Here is a 22565-nt window from a genome sequence, read left to right as displayed (position 1 = left end):
AATGGAGCCATCTTAAGCTAGGGAACCAGGTGGTCAGAAGGAAGCCATCTTGAAAGGGTGGAGTCATGTGATTAAAATAGAGCCATCTTGCAATTAGGAAGTCATGTGACCAGAGTGGCACCATTTTTAAATTCCCTAACAAATGTCCAATCATAATTGTAGCTCTTCCCTTTCACTCACCTCAATTTTAAATTAGCTAATCACATAGATTGTACTGCCAAGCTCTTCCCATCAGGAGCAAGGAGCAGTCCTTCCTTGGGGATGAATGTTGGTGGACTGCCTGCTCAGGTGTGCTCGCTCCCAGCTTCTCTCTGGGAGCGCACCCTTCTGCAGAACACGTTTCCCTAGCTGACCCACTTCCAAGTACAGACTTAATTTCTTATGGCATCTCGTCATTTCTAACAGGGACAAACCTGCAGAGGGAGGCCCAGAGGATACTGGGATTCACTCAGTGGAGACTGAGCATGGGGTAGTTATAGAAGCATAAGGGAGTGGGGGGATTTTTGTGGTGAGGCCATTGCTAGGGGGTATGGGTCCTTGTGGTGTCAAACCAGTTTTCAGGATTCAAGTCTCAGATAAGAGTTCCTTTTGAAAGACCCCAGCCCCATAACCTAAGGCCCGATTATGAAAAGTAGAAAGTATGCAGTAAACAGGTGAGCTCACCACATGACCTGTTAGAAAGGGCACCCTGACCACATCACAGGACATGCTTGAGCAAACTGGGATCATAAGCGGGAACAGGGAGGAAACAAAATGTAAACCTGTGAGATTTATGAGTTTTTCGGGAACCTATAGTGAAAAACAAGTTTATCATAGTGAAAAACAAGTTTATCATAGTGAAAAACAAGTTTTCCCTTTAAGTGACATGTATGCTGGATTCAAAAACACCTGTTATTGTGCTAGGTGGAAAACAACTCCTTTTGCCCTATAAAAGATCTGTACCCCAAAGCCCGGTGTGCCAGTTCACCAAAGCTTCGGCTGAGGTTTTGCTGTGCACCCGCAGGCACCTGTGTATTAATAAACTTGCCTCTTGCTTTTGCAGCCAGTGTGACGCTAGTTCTTTTGGACGGGGGATTTGAGGGTCTGGGGGTCTTTCACTTTTCTTTGCATGATAATGGAATACTGTCTAGGTTTAGGTCAGACTGAGTCGGAGATCATGAGGAGACTCTTGTTCCAAGATGGAGTATATGTTTCAAAAGGCATTGCCTGTGACAAGTATTCCTAACAGAGAAGACCCACTCTCCCTTGAGAGTGTTCCCTTAATCCCTTTCCCATCCCTTCTACTAAACTCATCCTATTACTCTGAGTGGCTTGTCTAAAATCTTTCTACCTTGACGCCAAGAATTGGGGTTTAAACCGGGCACAGTTGCACATGCCTGTAATGCCAGCAGCTCAGGAGGCTGAGGCAGGAGGATCGTGTGTTCAAAGCCAGCCTCAGCAACAGCCAGGTGCTAAGCAACTCAGTGAGACCCTGTCTCTAAAATACAAAATAGGATTGGGGATGTGACTCAATGGTCGAGTGCCCCGGAGTTCAATCCCCAGTACCCCTATAAATAATTGGGGGATTGGAAGGGGGAAACCTTCGGGTGACTCAGTTTCCTGAAAGATCCCAGCTCTGTAATATCCCCAGGTGGCCCTTGAATTTCTCAGTTCCACCGAAAGGACCCTTTGGGAGCGCACCCTTCAGCAGTTGCAGCCTGGCGCTGAGGGCGCAGGAGTGGCTCAGACTGCTGGGCTCAGGTGGAAACTGAGGCCTCAGGCCTGACCACCAGCGGGGAGGCCAGAATCTCAGTCCTCTAGGACCATTTGGGAAACTGAGGCCGTACGCTGGTGGTGACCTGGAGGAGCAAACTGAGGCCCAGGACGAAGGTCATACCACCCTGAACACCCGACCTCGTCTGAGGCCCGGGACTAGGGGTTGCAGGTTGGGGCCGCGGGCTCAGCCTTACTGTAATGAGCAAGGAATCTGAGGCCCGGGATCACCGCTCTGGAGGGGCTTGGACGCCTTGCCTGTTGGGACCCGTGGGGACACTGAGGCCCGGGGACCGAACGGACGAAGAAGGGTTAGTCTAAAGCGCCCAAATCAGGCTCCAGCCTTCAAAGGGTTAAGGCTCCCCCCTCCCACCGGTTCCCCGATTGGACGGAGCGAGCTTGCCAAGTAATTATATAGTTCCCCTTCGGCCAATCGGCAGCAGCCGGTGTGCCCCGCCCCCAGTCAATATTTCGCGGCCGAGTCTGCCGGACTCAGCCAATGGGCAACGGTCCACATCGACCAATCACCAGGACGCCCCACCCCCGGTTTCACGCACCCAATCAGGTGCAGGGTCTGGTTCTCAACCAACCAATCAGCTCGCGGATAAAACCTGGACCTCGGCTCTGGCGCGCGGGCGGCAAGGGGGCGGAGCGGGCTGGTTCCGCGCTGGACCCGCAGTTTCATCCTTTGTCCTCGGCTCGGTCCCCGGCCTCTGCCCAGGGACCTTCGCCCCCAGGCCCGGCGCTGGAACTCCCTCAAATCCCGGATGGGACTTCGCCGAGTTGAGAGGCGCCGTGGACTGGCCTCAGATGCGGTGGGTTTTCCCGCCGTCGGAAAGAGAGGACAGATTGTGGGCGCCGGGGAGGACGCTGGGGACTCTGCAGCGCTCTGAGGAGCAGTACGTGACACGGAACAAGAGCAGCAGAAGTGTGAATCATCAGCATGTATTATTTTTGTAGCCCAGGACTCCTGTTTGAGTCACCACCCTGACTGACCAGCCAGTAACTGGACCCTCCAGCTCCCCCCAGACTCAAGAGACCCAGGTGGCCTCAGCTTATTTCCCACATCCTTGCTCACTTTCTCTTCCACCTCTTGCCTTCCAAAATTTTGAACCAGCCTTCCGGCTGCTAGTGCCCACCTGCATGGACCGCGGTCATTTTTCCTTGGGCACCCCTCCAGCTCCGCATACTCACCACCTAGCCCCAAAGGGACCTGGCTAAAAAGCTTGTTACCACCCCCCTCCCCTGAACTAAACCCTTTTATGGCTCCCTATTGCGTTTGACAAGTAAACCTGAAACCAACCACTGTGACCTAATGGGCAACTTACATGGCACCGTCTGTGTACGTCTTACATGGTTGATACTGTGTTCAGTTGCTTAGCAGAGGAAGAGATCTGTGGAGTACAAAGGCTTTTTGCTATCTGTATAACGTCCAGACAGCCTGTCTCTGTATTAAGAAAGTTGAATATGTGGTTTTTTTAATATATATAATTTTAGTTGTAGATAGACACAGTACCTTTGTTTTATTTATTTGATGCTGAGTGACCCAGTGCCTCACACGTGCTAGGTAGGCAAGTACTCTACCACTGAGCTACAACCTCAGCTCCCAATACGTGATTTTAAAACTCCAGGTTTTAGCAGTTTAACTGAAAAGTTCTGCCATGGCTGGGGATACAGATCAATAGTAGACCCCTTGCCTAATTTCTGTGAAGCTCTGGGTTCCAACCCTAGTACCACAAAAACCAACAAAACACTCCTGACCTTCTGACCTTGTCCCTCATGACTAGACACAGAAATCCTTACGAAATAATAGCAAATAAAATTCAGCAATCTATCAAATGAGCCAAGCTCCATGGCACACACCTGTCATCCTGGCCATCTGGAAGCTGAGGCAGGATTGGGAGTTCAAGGCCAGCCTGATCAGTTTAGCGAGACCCTGACTCGAAAAATAAAAAGAGCTGGGTACTCAGTTCAGTGGTTCAACACCCCTGGGCTCAATGAGTGTATATGATGAATCATACAAGTCAACGCTGTGAGCTAGTGAGGCTTGTTCCACGGACATAAGGCTGCTTCAGTATTCAAATTAATCAATGCACGACACCCATCATGTTTTCAGGCTGTGGTTGGCAGAATACTGTTCCCCTAACCTCTCATCTCAGGGGCAGTAGGTCGAGGCAACTTAGTGAGACCCTGTCTCAAAATAAATAAATGAAAACAAAAAAGGGCTGGGGATGTAACTCCGTAGTAAAATGCCCCCTGAGTTCAATCCAGCCACTCAGTCCCCTAAAGACGTTCATATCCCAATCATCAGAACCTGTAATTCGCCAGGGTATGTGGCAATGGGAACTGACGACCGTGGATGGGAGGCTGGGGTGCCTCAGTGGTACAGCACTTGCCTGGAATGTACAATCTATAAAATGGGTTCCATTCTGGGTTCCATTCTCAGCAGCAGCAGGGAAAAAAAAAGAAGTTTAAAGTTGCTGATCAACTGCCTTTTCAGATAAGAGCATCCTGAAGTATCCAGGGTAAAGGTCCACAAAAATGGAACAGAGAGAGCGGGAGTTCAGAGCACAGCCCCTGAGAACTCTTGATCCAGAGGGACCGACGGAAGGCTTTGTGGGTACAGAATAGGGGATCCGGAGGCTCCGAAAGCTTAGAGAATTGCAAAAATTAGATTCTCTCATCCTGTGAGAAGGGATGGCGCGGCAGGAAGGCCGTCAGGTTTCCTATTTGGCACGCCCCTTTGGGGTGGTTCCCGTGGAGACCCCAGAGGCGAGCTTGCTCCAGCAGGCCAGGGGCCTGGACCAGGTTCCTGTGAGGTGGCTGTGCCACCCCTCAGCCCTCAGGCGCCACCTGCCTCCCTACTCAGTCTGGCTCAGGAAAGAGCCCAGAGAGGCATTTTCCTGGGATCCTGGGCCTGCCCTGTCCCAGCCCCCGCCCAGTACTGGCAGGGGAGGGAGGTGACAAGCTGACAATCGAAAGGAAATTCCCCTGGAACCTGTTTCTCGACTTCCTGGCCCGGCTGGGGCGCAGGCTGGAAGGAAAGGCGGGCGGAGACCCGGGCCGTCATGGCCTCGGCCCCAAGCCCACCCCGGGTGCCCAAGCCCAAGGGCATCCAGCCTTCACACTATTATGAGAGCTTTCTAGAGAAAAAGGGACCCTGTGACCAGGTAAGGTGGGCAGGGAGCCGCAGTGCTGGGTGGCCCCGGCAGGTGTGCCACCTCTCTGAGCCTGTCTCCCTGCTGGCACGGAGTGGGGGCAGTGGGGGCTGGACATCTGGGCCTGCTGGGGCTGGGGCTGGTTCTGGCCCTGGCCTGGCTACCCCTGTGTCTCCGTTTCTCAGGCTCCGGCTCCAACCTGACCTCCTGTGTCCCTCCCGTCTATCTCTGCCTCCTCTCTGTACAGGTCTCAATCCCTCTTTCCATCTCTTGGGTACAAACAAATCCAGGGACTCCAGAAACCGGAGCCTTCTCACTCCCATGCCTCTCCCCGTGCCCAGCCCTCAGTTGGCCCTGTGAACTTTAGCTGCAGGGGTCAAGGCCCTGGACAGGTGGCCTGGGGGGCAGGGCGAGATGCTGGGGGCCACGTTCAGCAGGGACAGGCACCGGCCACAGGACCAAGGCCGGGGGCGGTGTGTGCTCCTCCGGGTGAAGCCCAGCCCTCAGTTTCCCTTGGGCACTGTCTCTGCCTTCCCCTGCCCAGATTCATTTTCTGCTGTAGACCCCCCAGCACCCCCTGCTCCTCCCTGCTCCCCCCTGCCTCGGCCACCGGGGTTCCCTCCATCTAATTCCATTGCCTTCTGCCCTGGGCACCCAAACCTTCCCCAATCAACAGATCCCTGCAGCAGGGGAGAGCCCCGGCTCCGCTCCCCTCAGTCCTGGCCTTTGGCCTCAGTCTTTGAGCCTTGGTTCCACCTGGCAGGATGTGGGTGGGTGAGCACCCAACTCGGGCAGGCACCTGGGCGCCACATCTGTCTACCCACCTGTTCTCACAAGACCCCAAGGTGGCAGCCGCTATCATTGCCACTGATGCCCAGGGAAACTGAGGCCCTGAGAAAGATGATTTGTCCCACAGCATCCAAGTTGAAGCAGGATGAAAAGGCTTTAAAAGAGCCTAGTCCTAGGACAGGCCCCGAGGTGCTGCGGGACCAAAGCACAGAGGCAGGCAGACCCCATTTCCCAGAGGGTAACTTCCTGGGGGACATTCTGACAGACCCCTGTGATTTGGTCCGGGTGGGGGTGGGGGGGTGGGGCGGGCGTGTCACTGTGTCAGGACAGAAGCAGCTTCATCCTGACTGGGCGGTACCTGGGTTATCCAGTTCGTCACACCCAGGCGCAGCAGGGTACGGTTGTGAAGTCCCACACAGCACTGTGACTGTGCTATCTATTTATAATCCGCCGGGAAACTGCAGGAAACATGGACTCAGATTATGCTGGGGCGATCTTGGTGGTTATGACCCAAGATGGCTGAGGTCACATTGGGCTGGATCCATAGCACCACCCGAGGTTAGCCAAGTACTGTCCATTCCGTGCCTGACAGTGCCTGGTGCACGTGGTCCCTATGGTAGTTAATCTCGAGTACATGTCTGTGGGCAGCTGGAGGGAGAATTGATGGGCAAGTGGGCTGCTGGCTGGATGGCTGGGTGGACGGGTGGATGGTAGATGGACAAATGGTAGCTGAGTGGGTGAACGGCTGGCCGGCTGGGCAGATGAGTGGATGGCCAGGTGGGTGGCCGCTGGCTGGTGGAAGGAACACCACAAACACAGTTCACCTTACTCCTTGAGCCCCCACCTCCTAAACCAGAAGGGTGCTCTTTAAGTTTCTTCTTCTGGGGCTGGGGATGGCATGCGTGCGGCCCGGTAGCGCTGGCCTGGCATGCGTGCGGCCCGGGTTCGATCCTCAGCACCACATACAAACAAAGATGTTGTGTCCGCCGAGAACTAAAAAAGAACAAATAAATATTAAAAATTAAAAAAAAAAAAAGTTTCTTCTTCTTCTTCTCTTGTGACTCTGGAGATGGAGCCCAGGACCCCGCTGGCCCCAGGCCGGTGCTCTACCACTGAGCCACACCCAGCCCACAATTCCTTTCTGTCTTTCTCGGAGGAGAGCAAAGCCCTAGGAGCTGGGCCCTGGGTGTGAAGGCCCTGGAGAGGCAGCCTTGGAGCAGACGGACAGACAGCGGGAGCAGGAGGGAGCTGTGTGGGCTCTGGGGAGGGTGGCCGGCCCCGAGAAGAGCCAGTGCCAAGGCCCCGAGACCCGGAGTGTATTGCAGACGCCCAGCCTTGCCACCTCACCTCCTTCCCCTCCACCTGTGCTCCGCAGGGTTACAAGAAGTTCTGGGCAGGTCTCCAGGGCCTCACCATCTCTTTCTACAGTGGCAATCGGGACTTCCAGGTAAGCGCGAAAGTGGGGGTTCATGACTGGTCCATCCTCCATCCCGGGACCAGGAGAGGGTATGCGTGGTGTGGCCACCACAGCTGCCACATCATCTAGAGGGCCTGAGGGGACACAACCTGTGCTCAGACCCCTCTTTTATGCCCCAGCCCCTGGAGAAGCTAGACTTGAGAACCTTTGTGAAACTCACAGATGAAGCTCCCCGGGCAGGCTCACGTGACCCTGGCATCCACTTCAGCCTGGTCCTCCGGGATCAGGAGATTAAGTTCAAGGTAGGCCACTTGGAGGGGCTTGTCCTTCCTTATTTCCCTGCCCCATTAACACACACAAACATGGAATCAAGTGGACTCTTATGCCGGGTTGGTGACGCTGTGCAAGTCACTCAACCTCTCTGAGCCTCAGACATCTGTGAAAGAGCTCACGGGCAGAGGGTACAGCTTGTGCCAAGACCCCGAGGCAGGACAGAGCATGACAGAGTCCGAGTGTCGAAGGCCTGTGTCAGGAGAGGGAAAGACAGGAGGGAAGGCAGGAAGGGACAGGGAGGGGCTTGTGTGCTGCAGGACTTGGGAGCCATGGGGAGTTGAGCCTGGGGAGGTGTGTGTAGTCTGATTCATGTGTTTTCCCTTCCTTGCGTCTCTTTTCCTCTTTCTCCTTCTCTCCCTCTCTCTCTTTCCCTCTCTTTCTTTTTTTCTTTCCTTGTGCTGGGGATGGAACCCAGGGCCTCACACATGCTAGGCCAGTGCTACCGCTGAGCCACCCACATACATCCCTAGTCCTAGATTCATGGTTTTATTTTTACTTTCGTATTTATTTTCGTACCAGGGATTGAACCCAGGGGTCCATAACTGAGCCACATCCCCAGCCCTTTTTACACTTTATTTTGAGACAGGGTGCTCACTAAGTTGCTTAGGGCCTTGCTAAGTCGCTGAGGCTGGCTTTGAACTCATGATCCTCCTGCCTCAGCCTCCCTAGCGGGCGCCCAGCTAGACTCCTGTTTTTCAATGGTTGGTATAATAACTAACAGTGATATACCCCACATTCGTGAGGACTTATATCCAGACATCATTGTACATTAGCCTGCCTAACTCATTTCATCTTCAAATAGCCCGTGGGAGCAGGGACTGTTATTCGCGGGCGGTTCCACAGCGGAGCCCATGGGGTCCAGGTCAGCGCTGGGCTCTCTTTCCCTCCCTAGGTGGAGAGCCTGGAGTCTCGCGAGATGTGGAAAGGCTTCATCCTGACGGTGGTGGAGGTGAGTATGGCCCTGCACCTGCTCCCATTCCCCAGCAGACCGCCTTAGAGATCCTCTCCCTGTCCACCCCTCAGTCAGAAGGAGTCTGGAGTGTGGCACACTGGTCACTAACTGGCCACTTGCGGGCACAGGTAGCCCATAGACATCTGTTTGGCCAACATAATGCTAAAACTCAAAGTTAGCTGCCATTATTTCAAAACCAGAAATTTTAGCCCCCATTCCTGATTTTTCTCATTTACTTATTTGCTTCCTGCCTGACCCTGGCAGGCCACTGAGTTTGGGACTTGCTGCCCCTGTAGATTGTGGAGTGTGAGACCCCAGACTCCAGCACCAGCAGCGTCCCCCTCTGCAGGGCCTCGTGTCATCCTCTGGAAGCCCTCTTTGCCCCTACGGTGTCCTGAGGCCCTGGAGCCCTCAGACCCGGGGTTCTTACCTGGCTCTGCGAGCCGGCCTCGGTTTGCCTGTCGGGGATGTGGGCCCACATGCTGGTTCACGGCTTGTGCCCTGATCACCCCTCAGCTCCGCATCCCATCCAAGCTGACCCTGCTGCCAGGACACCTGTATATGATGGCCGAGGTCCTCGCCAAAGAGGAGGCGCGCCGCTCCCTGGAGATGCCGTTGTGAGTGCCAGGGCCTGAGGGACTCCAGGATGGGGACGAAAAGGGGAAGTGGCTGAGGGTGTCCCTGAGCTAGCTCAGGTGACCTGGCTCGGGTTGAGTACAGGCTGCATCAGGGTTGGAGCGGGGATAAGAACTCATACTGGGTTCGGTGGGATGGGATCTTGGGTCTAGAGGGTCTACAGATGGCCTGCAGGGTGGCCAGGCCTTGTGGGCAGACGGGCGTGTCTGGACCCTGAGGGCGGGGCCTGAGGATGGGCCTGGCCCTCAAGAGCGGTCCTAGGTTCCTGGGGAGCCCTCCAGGGAAGGGTCTGGGTTTGCCGGGCGGGAAAGTTCTCCAGGTGAGTCCTGAAAGGTTTACCTGGCCTTCTGACTAGGGGATGGAGTAGACCTCCAGGGTGGATCACGTGCCCAGAAAGCAGGACTGGGTCTTCAGGGGCGGGGTTACTGAGGAAGGCGGGGCTTAGCTTTGGGGGCAGGCTCTAGGTCTGGGGGTGGGTCTGGGTGTCCGGGGCGGGGCCTGGGCTTAGTTCTGGGGGTGGGACCCAGGGACGGGGCCTGGACCTGGGAGGTGGGCTGGGTCCTCCGGGCCACCGGCTCCTGCGGGACCTGGCGGTGCCAAGTAGGTGGCGCGGCTCGCCCCAGGTGCTTTCTGAAGGTGAGCCGGCTGGAGGCCCAGCTGCTCCTGGAGCGCTACCCCGAGTGCGGGAACCTGCTGCTGCGGCCCAGCGGGGACGGCAAGGACGGCGTGTCAGTCACCACGCGACAAACGCTCAACGGGTACGCGGGACGGCCCAGGGGCTTGCACTGGGCGGGTGGGCGTGGGGCGTGCTCGGAGGGGCGGCCGAGCCGGGACCTAGGGGACCAGCGTGACGCTGGATCTCCCTTGGGCTTCGTCGTCGGGGTGGGGTTGGGGCCACGTTGAAGGTGGAGGGAGAATGTGGGCTCGCGGCCGCCGCAAGAGAGGGCTCCTTCCCCTGGGGTGCGTCGGTCGGCCGGGTCCCACCCTGGGCCAGATCCAGGACCAGGGCCGGGTCGTGCCTGGGCTACCTGGTACCTCTGGGCTACCTTGCAGGGCGCCGGTGGTCCGGCACTACAAGGTGAAACGCGAGGGCGCTAAGTACGTGATCGACGTGGAGGATCCGGTGAGCACGAGGGTGCCGAGAAGCGCCCCGGCGCCATCCGCACCCTCCGCCCTCGCCGTGACCACTACCCACTCTCCGCAGTTCTCCTGCTCCTCGCTGGACGCAGTGGTCAACTATTTCGTGTCGCACACCAAGAAGGCGTTGGTGCCATTCCTGCTGGAGGAGGACTATGAGAAGGTGTTAGGTGCGTGAGGCTTTGCCGATCGGGGGCGGGGCGGGGGGTGTGCGCGCCTCTCCTGTCCTGGCCCTGTCCGGGCCACCCCGGGCCAACCTCTGGCTATGTGCCTTCTCCAGGCCACCCTCTCTGTTCCAGGCTACGTGGACGCGGATAAAGAGAACGGGGAGAGTGTATGGACGGTGTCCTCTGCCCCTGACTCCGACCCAGGTGAAACTCCCTCCGCTTATGCTGGGGCGGAGGAGGGAGGGACCTAGGACCCATGCCACCTCAGCCCCTCAGCACGTGGGCTCAAGTGCCTGATTCATACCCGGAGTCCAGGGGCAGAAATTACCCAGGCCTTGTCCTGAGGAGCTTGCAGGTTGGGGGCGGGGATGGCCACAGCTGGACACAGGTAAATCCCATCCCTGTGGGGTGGAACGTGGGATGAAGGAGAGAGAGATGGGAGCTGAGGAGGGGGCACCTTGAGGAACTGGAGGAGAGGGAGACGCCTGCAGGAAAGGCTTCCTGGAGGGATGCTGTTGGCCGCAAGGCCCAAGGGATGTCAGTGGGCAGAGAGGGCATTGGAGGGACAGAGGATGCCCAGGGATGGGTGAGTGACAGGGAAGGGGTGGCAGTCCATTCTGCTTATGGGGCAGGAGGAGGCAGGACACCTGCAAAGCTCTGTGGGTCGGGCATTGCAGGGTCCCCACACATGTCCACACGCAAGCGCAGGCTGTGTGAGCTGCGTCCACCTGCGCAACCACAGGCCCCCGGGTGCCTATGTAGACACGACAGTGTACACATGCATGTGTCCCATGTTCCAGCCACGTGTCCACACCACACAGCACACACCTCCTGGAAGCTGGCAGCACATGTACACACACGTGCAGAGCCCTCTCAATCCTAGATCATGACAACAGCAAAAGGCATGGGCCAGCGCGGGCCTCCAGAGCTGCGTGGGGTCAGGCGCACAGGTGCAGCAGGCGCCTGCGTACAAGCTTTAGGCGTATATTTAACTTACGCAAATCCAGTGTGTCTGCTACCCAGGGACACAAATGCAGGTTCACAAAAAACCACAGATGCCCAGGGACATATATACGTATTCAGACGTGCACACAGACCCACCCTAAGGCATCCCTGTACCACATGTGCCTGACAGTGACTGTCCCTGCCAGGTCCTGCACCCCCTGCAGATGGCTCCAAGTCACTGCCTCCTGTGGCATCCAGCCAGGACAAACTGCCCCCACTACCTCCCCTGCCCCCGCTACCGAGCCAGGATGACAACTACGTGACCCCCGTTGCAGATGCCCCAGCTGCGGACTACGGGAATCAGGATGGTGCGAATCAGGATGGTGCGTGGGGCAGGGTCCTGTTGGGTGGGGGCAGGCTGTGACACTGCGCATTTGTCCACACAGTGTCTTCCTCTGGTTGTCCGGTTGTCCAAAAGCCCAAGAAGTTAGCAAAGTCTCCAGCAAAGCCTCCAAAGCCACCCACTGTGCCCAAGCCAGGTAGGGATCCCTCCCCAGTTCCTCCCTCATCTGCCAGCGGGCAGCCGGGTCCCACCTCTGCCTTCTTTACAGTGCCCAAAGGCAACAACAGGCCGCCGGCCAGGAAGTTGGTGGGTGGCTCACCCCAGGCTGCCTGCCTTGCAACAAGTAAGTGGTCTGTGGGTGCCTGCAGAGTGGGCTTCCAAAGGGCGTGACCTGGAGGGTCACACAGGACCCCGAGGGCCCTGCAGGTCAGTGCTCTGGTCTTCCGATTCCTAATGCCTTGGGACACATTTAATTTTGCCTTGGGCCCTGGACGTCTGTAGATGGTCCTGATGGGTTGGGGTGGACACAGGCTGGGATCCCAGGCCCAGCTGAAGCCTCAGGACCACCCCCCCTAGGGCTGGGGGACGTGACAGCCGAGCTGCAGGAAAAGCTGCAGAAGAGGAGGGCCCTGGAGCAGTGAGCCACGCCGCGGGACAGGAGGGCTTTGGCCCCAGCTCAGCACGCCATCTGCTCTCCCAGGATTAAAACTTGAATGACCAAGGCCCACGTGTTTGGCTTGGCTCTGGATGGGGTGGGACGTGTTCTCACGGCTGGCACCACTTACCCCAGACACCTCAGCTCAGCCAAGCCTGCTGCTGGGTCATCTAGGAAAGCCCGCGAGGCCCCAAGGCCAAGCAGCAGGCAGGACCACCCAGCCCCAGAAAGCAGCTCGCGCCTGCGCAGTGTTGGACCTTTATTAGGAAGTGAGGTGGGAGGGGCCACCTGGGCCACGCCCTGGCGGTGCACCCCTCAGGAGTTAAGGCTCCAAGCAGCAACCGAGAGAAAGGCACCCAGCTGAAAGGGCCGGGCCAGGCGGCCCACAGACACCCTGCCGCTGGGTGGCCGGGGGCCTAGGTGAGGCTGGTGTTGGAGCTGCTGGTGGCACTGCCCCGCTTCTGCAGGCAGCGCACGGAACTGGGGACCTGGAGGCCTGTCGTCACCTGGAAGCTGCCACACCACACCTGGGGCAGGTGGGGAGGAAGGAGGCTCAGCCGCGCCCCACACCCTCAGCCCCCCTCCTCCCCGGGCCGAGGGCCGCTCACTGTGAAGGCAGGCAGCAGCGGCTGTGTGAACTTGGCCTTGAAGGTGTGCAGCAGCTGCTTGGTGCGGGCATTGTAGAAGGACAGGAGGCCTGGGGCGGAGGACAGAGCGACAGGGACCGTGTCAGGAGTGGGATGCGGACCTGGGCGCTGGCAGGGGCAGGGCACGGGCAGCTGGAGGTGGGGGTCACCTTGGTGAAAGTCACAGTGCACGCCCAGGCAGTCGGGCACAGGGGCGTCCAGCACCTTGACTTTGTTGGCGTGCTTGGCCGTGAAGCTGACCTGCAGCCAGTTGTTGACGTGCAGGCACCAGGACGCAGGGGTCTTGCCCAGCTGCTCAAAGCGGCCCAGGCTGCGGTAGGCCACTCCAAGGCCAAAGGCCTTGCTGTCCGGTTCGTAGCGCACTTCCCAGTACTGCTCCCCGCCATCGATCAGCGTGTCGCCTGTTGGCCAGAGTAGGCAGTGGGGATGGGACAGAACCCAGCTCAGATATATGAAGGGAGGCCACCCAGGTACTCCCCACACCACAGCTTCTCCCTCCAGGTACTCCCCACACCACAGATTCTCCCTCCAGGTACTCCCCACACCACGGCTTCTCCCTCCAGGTACTCCCCACACCACGGCTTCTCCCTCCAGGTACTCCCCACACCACGGCTTCTCCCTCCAGGTACTCCCTACACCACGGCTTCTCCCTCTGGGTACTCCTCCTCAGGCCCAGTTGTCCCCCAGGTTTTATGGACCCTCTGGAGACTCACTAAGCCTAGATACTCTCCAGGACTCAGTGTCCCCTCCCCCGCCTTTTTTGTCACTGGGGATTGAATCCAGGGGCACTTAACCACGGCCACATCCCCAGCCCTCCTCCAATCCTGCAGCCTCTCACTTCTCCTCAGGCGCCAGCTTCTCTCCCTGGCTTCTTCACGTCACCTAAGCCCCCTTCCACTTCAGCCCTCTGCAACCCCAGGTGCTCCATAGGTCACCATTCTACCCAGCTACTCCCGAAACCCAGACGTGCCCCCAGCTCCCAGCAGCCCCCCACGCTCCCGGAGGTCTCCCCTAGGCTCCTGCCCGCTGCTCCTGCCCCCTGTTCCCAGACCAGAGCAACGGTTCTCCCTGGAGCCATTCCAGAGCGAGGTCTGGCCAACAGCTGCCCTGTCCATGGAGGGCGCTGTCCCTGCACCCTATGCCCAGGGTCCCCCCCAGTGCTCCTGTCCCCCTTCCTGCCCCTCCTTACCCAGCACCGTGTAGGATTCAGCTGTGAAGCGATCCCTCCCACCTCGCCCTGAGGACATCCTCTTGGGAGATTGAACACCTCTGTGGGCGGCAGAGAGGCAGCAGGGTTCAGGCTGCTCCAGAGGAGGCCTCTGTGGTCAGTCCCTGACAGGATCTGGCTCTTTCTGTATGGTGGGCCCTTCCGAGTCCACGTCAGAACGTGCCCGGGCCCCTCCTCCTCGCTGGAAGGCTCCTGCTCTCCATCGGCACCCTTCACAGCCTCCTGGAGCCCTGGGCTCCTCCCTCCTCCCCAGTTCTGAGCTCTGGGCTGTCCCGCCCCTCGGCTTGAGCCCCCCAGGCCTGGGCATGCAGGTACCTGGCGGGTGAGTGGACAGGAGACGCCGTCCGGCCCTTGCCCTCCTTCTCGCGCGCCTTGATATCCTGCACCTTCCCGCCCATGGCGTCCCACTCCACGGCCAGGTCTTCCACCCGCAGGTTCTGGTGGGATGTGGACGCATCCAGGCGGAACATGAAGGCTGGGCCGGCAGACAGGGAGTCACAGAGATGGGAGCACCCAGAGAGACACAGAGACAGTGACAGGCAGGACAGCAGAGAGACAGGTACAGAAACAGGCGGGAAAACACCAACAGAGACAGGAGGGCGCAGGCGGGAAACTGAACACGGAGCCAGAGGCGGAAGGTCCAGTCTAGAGGCAGCCCAAGGCATTGCTCTGCCCTGGGCCTCCACTGAGGACTCATCACAGGAAAGGGGAAAGACTACAGCATGGAGGACTTAGACTAGACAGCAGAGGGCCTTCCTGGTAGAGCGGGCACGGTGTCACTGTGGGAGGCTGCAGAATCTACCTTCACTACTGATATTCTGGGCCCAACTCTAACAGGACTGCTCTATTTGATGAGAGAGGGACAGCATATGTATGTATTAAATCATCCGTGTACAATGGGATCACTCTCAGAAAAAGCAGGGTGGTACACGACAGCCACTGTGGACTCAGCTTTGAGCTTCCTGGCAGCCAGGGCAACAAGGGCTGCAGAATCTGGTTAGTGGATTCTCATGACACACTAGAACCCAGGGCTCCAGAAGGGAGGGATGTGGACAGGGAGGGGGTGGGAGCCAGTCACCTGGTGTCTCCAGGGTCACCGGCTCAGAAAATTCTCCTGCAACTGCCTTATTGCAGGCTTTCACACGGAAGTTCATGTATTTCATGTCAAACTTGAGGCCTGGGATGCAACATTTGGAGGTCACTTCTGTGCACTCCGAAGCCTTGGGCGGTAGGGGAATGCTATCCTTCCCATGCCACCGTGATCCCACCGCCCCCACCCCAGGCTTGTCAGCAGCACCCTTACAAGCAAGTCTTCTTTCTGAAAAACTGTGCTGATCTCACCCACCCATGGGGGTCACGGATTCCTGGACTCCACCTCCAACCCAGAGCAGCCAATCAGAATGCTTTACAACAGAGTGGTTGGTTGAGATGGGCACATGACCCAAGCTGACCAATGAGAATTGGCCCTGGGACTTTGATCCCAAATCAAGCAGCGTGGCCCCTCCCTCTGGAAAAAGTGCCTTTAAGCAAATTTGCTGTCACATTTAAGAAACCTCTTGAGATAGAAGTTCTGCCACCACGGTCAAAGGTGACTGTTATTGCTAGAAGCCTTGAACTTAGCTACCCATGACTTCTTTTTTTCCTTTTTTTGTGCTGGGGATTGAACCCGGGGTGCTGTACCCCTGAGCCACATCCCCAGCCCTCTTATTTTATTTTGAGACAGGATCTGGCTAAATTGCTGAGGCTGGCCTCGAACTTTCGATCCTCCTGCCTCACTCTAGGATTACCCTGTGGCGTGCTGGTTAATTCTCCCTACCCCTAGGGTATAATCCATTCCCAGCCCAGTTTCCTGGATTCCACATGAACTACTGTTGTGTAAACCAGCACCACGGAGGAAGTTGGGGGAAGGGGACAAAGATCCTGAGAGCACTTTTTGAATTTTCACAACTTCCTATGTATCTGTAACCATTTCAAAATAAAAAGTTACAAAAAAACAAACAGAAAGCAGGAGGACCTAGAGGTGAGGACTGTGGAATCCCAGAAGAGAAAAAAAGGGTGTGCATGTGTGTTTGTTTTGATTCCCATGAAAGAAAAAAACCAATAGCTGCTCTGGCTGCCTGGGTGATTTTCCCCTCTGCAATTAGCAAGCTCATTATTAACCACATATGCTAATTACAGATAACTAGCAGGCTGATGACAGCCTGGGAAGGAGGAAGTGAATGGGGACACCCCTGACGTCAACACGCTCTCCGCCCCCAGGACTCCCCTTTCTAAACTCATTAGGGAGCCCCCACTTTCCAGCCTTCAGACCCTCCCCCAGCAGCTGGGTGGACTCCTCAGGCTTCTGGCTTCTTGTAGCTGCCAAGGAAATCCCGAGTCCTGGGAGGCCAGTCCTAGAGTCCCCGCAGAGGTAAGGCTGCGCTTGCTGCCAGGCCAGCCCGGATCAGCGAGTGGCTGGCTGGCTACTGGACAGCAGAGACAGGGAGATACTTGCTGCGCTTCCTGTCCTTCCTGGGTCACGCGGTGACCGCAGCCACACTTGCTATGTGTGTGCTCAGTCATGGCGCAGCGCTGCCGGCCATCTCTCCTCCATCCTGTTCCTTTCTGATGCTCCTGACCGGCCCACCCACAGGTTGCCCTAGACCCTGAGCTCTGGGGAGGTGGGCCAGGCCCAGATGGACTCATGGCTCAAAGGCACCTGGAGGCAGTGAGCTGGGTGGGTACCTGTCAAGGTGTACTCTGTGTGCCGGATGCCCTCAATCACCATCCAAGGCTGGTCCTCCTTGAGGCGCGGCGGGCCCTCGAAGTTCGTCCTTCGGTACTCCAGCACATAGTGGTCAATCTTGCTGTCCTCATCTGGCATGCGCCACACCAGGGTCACACAGTTATCTGCCACCAGGGACTCGGCCAAGTCGATCACAGGAGCGCTGGGCACTGCCCAGGACAGAAGGGAGGGGGATCAGGGTTCAGGGTCCTGTGGGGTACAGGCAAGGGGCTTGTGGCAGTGCCCCTGCCCCAGGATGACCTGTCTTCTACACCTGGGACAGCCCCTCTGGGTTTGTGACGTGGGGGTGGAGCCTCCTCAAGGGGTGGGGGTCGGCCAGTGCCTTCCCAGGGTTCACCCAACACAGTCAGACCCTGTCAGATTCCACCAGTTACAGGGGCAAGGTGGCCACGCCTATAATCTCAGGGACTCAAAAGGCTGAGGCAGGAGGATGGCGAGTTCAAGGCAGCGTGAGCACGTAGCAAGACAGTGTCTCAAAATGAAAAATAAAAAGGGCTGGGTATAGCCCAGTGGTTAAGGGCCCCTGGGTTCAATCTACAGTACCAAAAAAAAAAAAAAAGTCCACCATTTAGAAGCCAGACTTTCCCAGAATTCACTACCACCTGGGGGTGGCTTTCTTTAGGGCTCCACTGCCAAAATGTCTCTCAGAGTGTCAATTCCCTGCAGGGGGTGCCTCTCTAGGCCTTGTCCCCTGGGGACAGGGTTTTCCCAGGGCCTGGCTACTGTGCCTGTCTTGTGGCCCCACCCCCACGTGGGCGGGGCTCTACCAGGCTTTGCCGACATGGGCAGAACATTCTGAGTCCCACCCACATGGGCAGGCTCAGCTAGGGCTCCACCCCTGTGTGGGTGGGGCTAAAGCAGAGCTCCACCCATACAAAGGAAAGCATAGTTAAGGCTCCATCCCCACATGGGCGGGACTTAGCCAGGACTCCTCCTCACTTCCCCCCCTTACGGGGTGGGGTATTCTCGGGCCCCAGGGATAGGAAGGGGTCCTCCATCACAGGCTTCAGACACCTGTGGCAGCTTCCTTCCAGACACTTCCTTTCCTTCCTTTGCCTCCCTGGGCCATTTCCCTGAAATCCTCGCCCTCCAAGCAGGCCCCCCCTCTCACCAGGCAGAAACTTGAGGGCCTGTAGCATCTGCCGCTCCTGTGCAAAGTCCACCATGAGGTGACTCATGTTGTCGCTGACCTTGGCTTTCAGTGACAGCCGGAAGGCAGGGGCCATAGTCACACTGCAGGGAAGGAGGGGAAGCAGCCTGCTGGGGTGTGTGTGTGTGGGGGGTGACCCTAGGCCGGGTCATCTGAGATGTGGGGGGACCTCTCCCATGTGTTACTGTCCAGTGTCCTGGGTCCAGGTGCCCTTGCCAGGATGTCCCACCTTCATGGCAGTGTAGGGTGGGGGGTGTAGGAGCCAGATCCCAATATCTTACCCATCTTTGATTTGTTTGGCAGCCTAAAAGAGAGACAGAATAAAATTTAAAAATCTGTCATGACCAAGCCAGAAAGCCATTATACAGACAGGAAGATGGAGATGCAGAAGAGAAGCAATTTGGCAAAGTCCCCATACTAGGAGGCAGAAGTGGTGACCTGCTCTTCTTCTAGCTGTGCCTTGAGGGGACAGGAAAACTAAGGCATGACCCCACCCTCACCCTGCTCAGTGCCCAGTACATACAGGGTGCCCAGCTTAATTGACATTCAGATGAACAGTGAATGTTTTTAGTAGATCCTGTGCAACCTCTGAGAGGTTGCTAAATACTGCATAAGTGTCCATATTAAACACTCACTGCACTCACTCCTGAACTGAAATGCAAATTAATCTGGATGCACTGTATTTTTTATCTGCCACCCTACGGTACTCACCTGAGGAAAGTCGTCACTGTCGGTGGCCTGCAGGGTCTGGTTGGCAGTCTCCAGAAGTTCCTCCGAGCTCTCCAGGGCCCGCATGCAGGCGGCCAGCTGGTTCTGTGGGTAGCGCCGCCCCGGTCAGCATGGTGCCAGGGACCAAGAGGAGATTACTCACCGGGAGCCTCACCACCCCCAGGCTTCCCACCACTGCAAGGGCCAGGGCCCTCTCAAGCTCCAGACAGGAGAGGAAGTTGGGACCTGAGGGCCCAGCCCAGTTGGCCAAGACTCCAGGTGCCACCTCAGAACCACCTGGGGAATCTCTTCCTTAGAAACTCACAGACCCAGGGCACATTATATCCCCTGTCCTGAGGACACGAGTCTAGGGTGTACAGAGTTACCCGGGAGGGTTAGATGTGGGTTAAAGAACTCCGGCTTGGAGTGTGATCTGGGGAGCCAGCAGGAAGGGCTGATCAACTGAAGCACATGGTGAAGACGGGGGGGGATCGCGAGTCACAGGTGGGGGGGATGCTGGAGAGGAGTTGGGGGAGCAGCACAGGGGACTGAGGGGCCGTGGCTGGGCAGCGGCAGGGAGAGTCCACCGGGAGCGTCTGGGCTCCTCCGTGTTGGAGGTGGGGCCCAGCCGCACACCTGCAGCTCGTAGGTTCGGCTGGCCCGGTCCTGCTTTATCTTCATGAGCATGCCCTCCTTGAGCTCCTCCAGGACGGAGAGGAGGGACTGGAACTCTGCCTCAAGGTCCTCCTGCACCTTGGCCGAGTTCGCCTGAGTCAGAAGGCCAGGATTAGCGGGAGCCCGCGATCCGCTGGGGAAACTGAGGCCTGGCCTCCTACAGGATGGGAAGGAACAGGGCCACTGCTCTGGTGGGCACCCCCTCCCCTGCCCCCTCACCTCCACATTGAGCAGCATTTGCTTGAGGGAGTAGATGAAGCTCTGGATCTCCTCATTCTTCACAGCCAGGGTTGTGATGATCTTCCGCAGCGCTTCCTGCCCCACACATGCACACAGAGCAGGTAAGTTCCTCCACCTGGCCCACTCCCTGTTCTGCCCTCCAGAGATCCAGGAGGAGAGATGCAGCCACCATGCTAATGGGCCCAGGGACCAGCCACAAGCAGGCCTGGGTGAGCCTCTGGCCCTCTGCACCTCCCCTAGCAGGTGGGTTCCACAGAGCCTCCTCGTTTCATAGATGATGGGACAGACCTGACCCAGGCTTTGACCCAGGCTTCGACCCAGGCTAGGCATAAGCTGAGGGGAGCAAAGAACTTCCAGGAGGAAAAATGGGCTAGCCTGGGGAAAGGGCTATCTGTGGAAAGAAAAAACTCTAGGAGAGATGGAAAGCCTGGGATGAAGACTAGCCTAGAAACAGGGGTGAGCCAGGCAGGGGCATTCGCACCTGGAGAGCAGGGTTAGCAGGGAGAAGGTGATTACCTGGACAAAGGAGGCGCCAGGTAAGTGGGGAGGGGAAGGGAGGTCAGGGGAAAGGAGATGCCAGGTAAGTGGGGAGGGGAAGGGAGGTCAGGAGAAAGGAGATGCGGGGAGGGAGTCTTGCGGGCGGATCTGCTCCCGTATGTGGCTCCGACCCAGGCCTTGGATGGGACCCTTTTCTGGGGGCGCAGGTCGGTGGGATTAGCACTGCGGAGGTGGCGGGGCCAGCACTGAAGGCGTGGGGGATGGGGTCGGGGCTGGACCCGGATACTGGGCGGGGTGGGGGGCAAGGAAGGGACATCCTTGGCCCCAAGCCAAAATGATGGGGGTCTGCGTTCTCAGATGGGGGAGCCCTGGATCCGGGCGGGGTTGCAGCGGGGGTGGAGCCGCCGCCGCAGAGCAGCTGGGGTGGAGGGGGAGGGCGCTGCGGCATCACCTGGTCCCCACCCGCGCCCACCCCGCAGCGGCCCCGCCCCGCCCCACCCGGTCCTACCCTCTGGTCTTCCATGGCTGCAACCCAGGTTACCCCGGCCCGGCCCGCGGGCCCCGCTCGCTCCTTGAGTCCCCAAGCTGCCTTTGCCGCTGCCGGGAGCCAATGGCCCGCGGAGCCCTCGCCGCCGCCGCGCCCCCGGTCAGCGCTCCATCACTGCACGCAGTGCGCAGGCGCGCCCCCGCCGCAGCCTGGGAAATGTAGTTCCGCGCTGGGGGTCTGCGAGGGCCTGACCGCCAGAGACTGGGGCTCGTGGGGGAACCCTAGATTGATGCCAGCCGAAGATAACCCTGCTTAGACTCCTGTCCAGCGGCGTGACCTCGAGGTCATCCCAGTCCCCGCTGCCTCAGTCTCCCCACTTGTTCACCCGCACACCTTCTCCGTGGTTGCTCCAGCCCGCAGCCCGCCTGCCTCGCTCCACCTGGCCCTTGGCCACCTACACGCGATGCATTTTACTGAGGAGCCGGGTCTTTATCCACACAGGGGTCTGGCCTCTAAACCTCTTCCCTTCCAGTTGGCGCAGCTCAACTTCTATGCCTCCCTCAGAGCCCCAGACTCGACCTCCTCCAGAAACCCTCCACCAGCTCGCAGCCCACGGGGCTGGGGGTATTGTTATCCGCAGGTAGCGCAGGGCCCTCACTGGATCCGGGAGGGTTGGATCAGACACAGGCAACAGATGGACAAGGAAAGTGGTCCTGCCGCAGGTCCAAGCTGGGAGGGGGGCAGTCAGACGGCTTCTGCGGCCCATGTCTGCCCTCGCACGGAACAGTTACACCTTGCAGAGCAAAGCCAGCTGGTAGCCAAGTGTAGATCTAGTTGACCTGAAAGAGGACAAAGTGGGAGAGAAGACAGGACACTCACGCAGATTTAGCGACCCTGCCACACAGGGCTTCCCGGGCCCCTGGGGCTGGAGGCGGGGCCTTGCAGCTGCTCCCCGGGAGGACGCTGCTCTTGATTTCAGAGGGGCCCCCCAATTCAGGCTGTTTCCATGTCTGTCTCTCCTACCAACATGAAAGGGTCTGGGGCTTAATCCATTGGGGTCCTAGTATCACCCCTCCGGGGAGAGGAGTGGGGAGGTTGGAGGCTGAGCGAGGGTCTGCAGGGGCTGGGGACAGGGCCACTGTCGGCCTCCCTGTGGTTGAGAGGATGGATTCTGTGGAAGTGGCAGGTCTCGCGGCTCTGAGAGAGGAGGTCACTTCCCTTGTGATTGAGGCGAGACATTGAGGTCTCTGGGTCAGCTGCCTGCTTAGGGGACACTCATGACTAAGGGGAGGGTCACAGGGCCCTGGGCACAGTGAATTCCCACCTGTAAGGACCCAGTCATGAGCAGCCAGCCCTCCAGCCGGGCAGCCTGCCTGCTGCTAGTGGGAGACGTCGCCTGGCACGTGAAGCTGGGGTTCATTCCCAGCGCCCAGAAAAAAGAGAACAAGTGGGAGAAATCCATTCCTCTAGACCTCAAAAGGAAGACATTCTGGGCCACAGCAATTGAGACAGAAACCCCTCTGTTACTCGCCACTCTGGTCTCTGCCTTGCCCCTCCTCCACCTGTATCACTCTGACCGCCAGCGACCACACTGTGCCCCCCCCCCCCAGTGCCTCTCAGGTTGGACAGCAGGCGCCTGTGCACACTGCAGGCCGACAGAGCCCTGGCCTCTCTATGATCCTGCAGGGAGCCACAGGCCTGAGCATGCAGGTCAGGCTGGGCAGTGAGGTCTGGGAATGGCTCTGAGTGGCATGGACCAAGGAGAAGGACATCTTGTGCCAGCTGTTCATTACCAGCAGCAGCCTCAGCTCGGGGACCTCACCCTGGGGCCAGCCCACGGGGGCTCCAAGGAAGGCAGGGACC

General features: G+C 58.1%; 2 protein-coding genes across 5 annotated transcripts; one reads left to right on the top strand and one right to left on the bottom strand.

The window, feature by feature from the left end:
- The first annotated feature begins 4727 nt into the window (after positions 1-4727).
- On the top strand, positions 4728-12352 carry STAP2 (signal transducing adaptor family member 2). Of its 4 annotated transcripts, none has more exons than XM_081288219.1 (13): positions 4729-4922; positions 7075-7146; positions 7296-7418; positions 8342-8398; positions 8918-9018; positions 9661-9795; positions 10091-10160; positions 10242-10344; positions 10474-10545; positions 11493-11654; positions 11733-11825; positions 11898-11972; positions 12191-12352. In XM_081288219.1, exons 1-13 carry the CDS (start codon positions 4821-4823, stop codon positions 12268-12270), a joined length of 1245 nt encoding a protein of 414 aa, XP_081144345.1. In that variant the 5' UTR covers positions 4729-4820; the 3' UTR covers positions 12271-12352. The 4 variants fall into 4 exon arrangements, with proteins under 4 accessions (XP_081144347.1, XP_081144345.1, XP_081144348.1 ...); XM_081288220.1 differs by having other exon boundaries at positions 4730-4922; positions 12206-12352; XM_081288221.1 differs by lacking the exon at positions 11493-11654 and having other exon boundaries at positions 4728-4922.
- A 341-nt stretch (positions 12353-12693) lies between these two features.
- FSD1 (fibronectin type III and SPRY domain containing 1) lies at positions 12694-20826 on the bottom strand. The gene is made up of 13 exons (XM_081288236.1): positions 20724-20826; positions 19697-19792; positions 19439-19570; positions 18806-18907; positions 18376-18398; positions 18056-18177; positions 16884-17093; positions 15238-15336; positions 14475-14634; positions 14121-14200; positions 13081-13332; positions 12893-12981; positions 12694-12811 (listed from the first exon to the last, which is right to left on the bottom strand). The coding sequence occupies exons 1-13, from the start codon at positions 20736-20738 to the stop codon at positions 12701-12703; spliced, it is 1491 nt and encodes a 496-aa protein (XP_081144362.1). The 5' UTR covers positions 20739-20826; the 3' UTR covers positions 12694-12700.
- Positions 20827-22565: the final 1739 nt, after the last annotated feature.

This window comes from Spermophilus citellus (assembly GCF_964194105.1).
Source record: "Spermophilus citellus genome assembly, chromosome: 3".
Lineage (NCBI taxonomy): Eukaryota > Metazoa > Chordata > Mammalia > Rodentia > Sciuridae > Spermophilus > Spermophilus citellus.
This window is presented reverse-complemented; position numbering and strand designations above follow the sequence as displayed.

Coding starts and splice junctions, on each gene's coding strand:
- STAP2 (XM_081288219.1), top strand. CDS start 4,821: ATGGCCTCGGCCCCAAGCCCACCCCGGGTGCCCAAGCCCAAGGGCATC. Junction 8,399..8,917: donor TCATCCTGACGGTGGTGGAG/GTGAGTATGGCC, acceptor ATCACCCCTCAG/CTCCGCATCCCATCCAAGCT. Junction 9,796..10,090: donor ACGCGACAAACGCTCAACGG/GTACGCGGGACG, acceptor GCTACCTTGCAG/GGCGCCGGTGGTCCGGCACT.
- FSD1 (XM_081288236.1), bottom strand. Junction 19,571..19,696: donor AAATGCTGCTCAATGTGGAG/GTGAGGGGGCAG, acceptor CTTCTGACTCAG/GCGAACTCGGCCAAGGTGCA. Junction 12,982..13,080: donor GCACTGTGACTTTCACCAAG/GTGACCCCCACC, acceptor CCTCCGCCCCAG/GCCTCCTGTCCTTCTACAAT.